The sequence below is a fragment of the Microtus ochrogaster genome, chromosome 7, assembly GCF_000317375.1.
Source record: "Microtus ochrogaster isolate Prairie Vole_2 chromosome 7, MicOch1.0, whole genome shotgun sequence".
Taxonomy (NCBI): Eukaryota; Metazoa; Chordata; class Mammalia; order Rodentia; family Cricetidae; genus Microtus; species Microtus ochrogaster.
The window spans coordinates 27,621,246-27,625,467 of NC_022014.1; the positions used below are offsets into that span (position 1 = coordinate 27,621,246).

At 45.9% G+C, this 4,222-nt stretch overlaps 1 protein-coding gene across 1 annotated transcript in view; it reads left to right on the plus strand.

Annotated features, from left to right (window-relative positions):
• LOC102001620 (NACHT, LRR and PYD domains-containing protein 1a-like) overlaps positions 1-4,222 on the plus strand; it is a 148,433-nt gene that overhangs the window by 87,580 nt on the left and 56,631 nt on the right. The window contains exons 8-11 of the mRNA XM_013347045.1: positions 37-207; positions 1,142-1,312; positions 2,551-2,640; positions 3,403-3,498. Coding sequence (XP_013202499.1) covers positions 37-207; positions 1,142-1,312; positions 2,551-2,640; positions 3,403-3,498 — 528 coding nt within the window. The remainder of the gene's footprint in view (positions 1-36; positions 208-1,141; positions 1,313-2,550; positions 2,641-3,402; positions 3,499-4,222) is intronic.

A 4,222-nucleotide genomic window follows, 5' to 3' on the forward strand; every position in this document is an offset into this window, starting at 1 on the left:
CCTCTCCCTCTCCCTCTCCCTCTCCCTCTCCCTCAGGTCCAGGTGGACTCCGATCACTAATGCCACTTGGCAGGTTCTCTTCTCCACTCTTGAGTTCACAGGAAGTCTGCAGGAGCTGGACCTAAGTGGAAATCCACTGAGCCACTATGCAGTGCAGAGTCTCTGTAGAACCCTGAGATGCCCTGGATGCCAACTAAAAACATTGTGGTGAGTCTGTTTTGGGTTCTTCTCTGAAGCAGAGACAGATGACAAGAGAATAGAAGCAAAGATGGGTCTAGGGTGAGGTTTTATATTCATCCACATATTCACCAAAGCCTCTGAACCACACCTATAACAGAGGCTAGAATGTTATGATAAAGAAATGGAAAACGTTTTCTGTTTTCGGAGGTGGGTGGTCATTGGACTATCCACAGGGCAGGGAACCCTGATTGCTCTTCGGGCTGACGAGGGAGGGGGACTTGATCAGGGGAGGGGGAGGGAAATGGGAGACGGTGGCGGGGAGGAGGCAAAAATCTTTAATAAATAAAAAAAAATGGAAAACGGATTCTATTCTTAGAGATCCTGAAATACTGACATTCAGCAAGGACCCCCACCAGCTATTGCTAACAACAGGCCTATGAGGGCTTCAGTGGAGCAAACATCCTGAGGAAGCAGCTGCAGGAGAACTGAAGAGCACAGAGGAGGCGGCTAAATGAAGCAGAGGGAAAGAAAACTCCAGGCAGGGGAATGGCATCCCCACCACCTCCTGCTCTCTGCCCTTATAACCAGCCCTCTGCTGTTTCTATAGATTCAATCTTTACTATGATTTCCCATAACAAGTGAGTCATGTCCTTATTCTATTAGTGAATGTCACTTTAGATGACTCTTGAAACACATCAGTGAGCTGTCCTGGGTCTCATGGAGGTCTGTCGTGGCCAATCACAGCAGAGCAGTGGGTCTCGATCTGTGCTCCATGATTCTGCAGCTCAGTCCTGGAAAGCATGATTAGATTAGACTAGACATTATCCGCCCAGACTAGAAAAGGCACTAGAAAAGCTAAGCACTGCTAACACGGCATGCCAGGGTCACAAAGGGAGACCATAGAACAGTTTCCAAAGAGCAGTGATCCCTGGAGAATCTGACAATGAGCATCTCCATGCAGGCTTGTCAACTGTGGCCTCACATTCAGCCACTGTGCGGACCTGGCCCCAGTGCTCAGTGCCAGCTCCAGCCTGACTGAGCTAGACCTGCAGCTGAATGACCTGGGAGACCTTGGTGTGGGGCTGCTGTGTCAGTGGCTCAGGATTCCTGCCTGCAAACTCAGAATCCTGTGGTAAGTAAGACCCCAGGATGCCATTCTGAGCAGGGGGAAAGAAGGGACATGAGGGAGTGAAGAATAGGGGATATGGAAAAGAAGTGGGAGGGGGAATGCATAGTCAGAGTGGCTCCTGACCAGCTGTGCCGCTTATACCTGAGACTTGGGCAAGTCACCATATTCTGTAAAATTCAGTTTCCTCATCTACCAGGTAGAATGTCTCACCCACCTCATGGATTCTAATGACATAAAGTGTACATATGTAAAAACAAATACCAGGTAGGTAGCTGGGCACTGTGCAGTCATATGTATTAGCCAGGCTATTACCTTACCAGACTCCCAGGTTTGCCTTACTCCAGGACAGTGATTCACTCATTTATTCATTCATGAATACATACAGCCATGCATCCATATTAGGACCCTCTGTGCTAAGCATTTGTCTGGCACCTAGGGATACTATCACAAACACACACAGTTCTGTCCTGCTAAGCCTGTGTGGGAAGAGAAAGATAAAGATCTACCATCAGTGCATGACACCATTGCCAAACTCTGCTGAATGCTATGGAATCAACAGTATTGTGAGAATGTATTGTTGTAAGAGGGCCTTTACAACAATTTATTTATTGCCTATTGGATGGTCCATGAGGGCTTTCCGTAGGCCTGATAGAGAACTGGACTTTGGTTGGGCCAACCTGGAGACAGAAGTCTAGGCAAAGGAAGAGTTAGAGAAAGCTCTAGAACAGAAAGTGGCTGAAGCCCTGGGGGGGGGGGTCATGGGATTTCACTACAGGAGCCTGAGGTGGTCCTCTGTCCAGAATGCCTATGGGGATATGGCCGTGACCTCCATCTGCTGGGAATGCTGATAGCAACTCTGTGATCCATTGTCAATATGAGTCCCCTCATCTATGTCCATGTTCCCTTCCCTGGGAGAGTCTGTTTCCAATAACTACCTTGTGGGGGAGGGGTAAAAAGGGCCAACCCCTCTTTTCAGCTCTGAAAAATTCCAAAAGTCCTCATCCTAGCTTCAGATCTGCCTGAACACTGACCAACCCCACTGAGACTGTGTCATGGACACATCTCTGTCTGCTAAGCTTGCTGTTTTCCATTCTTTGTCTTGGATTTGGATCAAGAATAGGCTTAATAAAGCTCCTCACTTGCTCCAACTATAGACAAAAGAATCTAGGATCCTGGACCCTGAGACCTCATATTCCTGTGGTGGATCCCAGAAAAAAAATAGCCCCGTCTTGTGCTTGCAGGCTGGACCTGGCCCCTCTCAGTGACCCAGTGATTATGGAGCTCGGGGCCCTGCAGACAGAGAATCCACAGCTGCTCATCTCCAGCACATGGTAAGGAGTGGACACATAATTCCTAATGGTCAACCCAGCCTCTATGTGGCTGGTCCAGAGGTGAGGTGGGAAATGTGTCCTGAGGTAATGGGAAAGACAAATAGATCCAGGCAACCAGGAACCACAGAAACCAATGTGAGGAAGGGTTCTGTGTGGTGGGGAGGTTTCATTTAGCCTTTAGCAAAAATAGAATCATATAACACGCCTACATAAATTCTTTGATCAGAAAAAAAGAATGTGAAAGGTGAGTTAGAGGTGGGTCCTCTGGACACAGCAAGTGTGACAATGATAAGCACCAGTAAACCTAAATACTGGAAGAAGGAAAGCCAAAACTACATTTTCAAAAGATACAGAAATTCTCAGAGAACAAAAATCCACCATGTGGCTTTTGTGACAAGTCCTGTCAGGGCACAGGAGTCTACTCCTGTGATGATGTCGTTAACCCCTTCATGACAGCAGAGCACTCGTGACCTCATTGTGTCTTAATCTTCAGCCTGTCATCACTGTGACATTGGGGTTAACTTTCTAATGAGTAAACACTGGGGAACACACTCAAAGCAAAGGAGGGGTTGAGACGATCCCTGTTCTAGCAGCATGGATGCCTGAGAGGATGGGGACTTCATAGAGTTCTGTCCCAGAGAAGAATCATGGGACCAAGTTCAAAGTCAGATGAGTTGGATTTTATGTCAGAATACTGGGTACACAGCTCTGGTTTCTATGGTTTCTCCTGACATCTGAAAAAAATAACATGTCTGTGCATAGGAAGCCACATGTGATGGTCCCTACTAAAAACCCTGGTGGAGAAGAAATGGGTGACAGCCTGACTTCATTCAAGCAGCAGAGACTACAGTCAGGTATGTGACAGGTTCAGTCCCAGGCCATCATGATTGTCAAATGAAGGGACATCTGTGGGAGGAAGTCACCACTTCTTTTTTTATTTATATATCTTTTTTAAAAATTTAATACACAAGTACTATATTTACATCATTTCCAGCCCTCAGTCTGCCTGCTTCAACAACTCCCGTGTCCCACCAACCAACTCTGTCTCAAATTCATGAGCTGTTCTTTAATATTATTGTTAAATACATGTATATTTACATACATGTGTATAAATAAATACAACCTGATGAGTCCATTTACAGTTGTTCATATATATGTTTCATGTTGACCACTGGGGACTGATCGCCTATTAGGAATCTTTTCCTGGAGAATACTGATTTTATCCCTCTCCTGCTAGCTATTGATCACTTATAAGTTCTCATTTAGCAGTAGGACATTGTGAAATCTCTGCCATCCAAATTCGCTTATCAACTAGTGTTGTCATTGTGAAGATCTTGCTGAGGAAAAGATATTGTTGAGATTTCATTGGTGCAAATTTCCTGTTTTATACAAAAAAAATTATCTGCCACAGATGTTCTTGAAATGGTCATCATTTTTATGCCCCTGTCTCTGACATAGAACTGTACAGGCTCTCCAATAGAACACCACCCCAGAGTTCGAGACCAGCCTGGTCTACAGAGCTAGTTCCAGGACAGGCTCCAAAGCCACAGAGAAACCCTGTCTCGAAAAACCAAAAAAGATC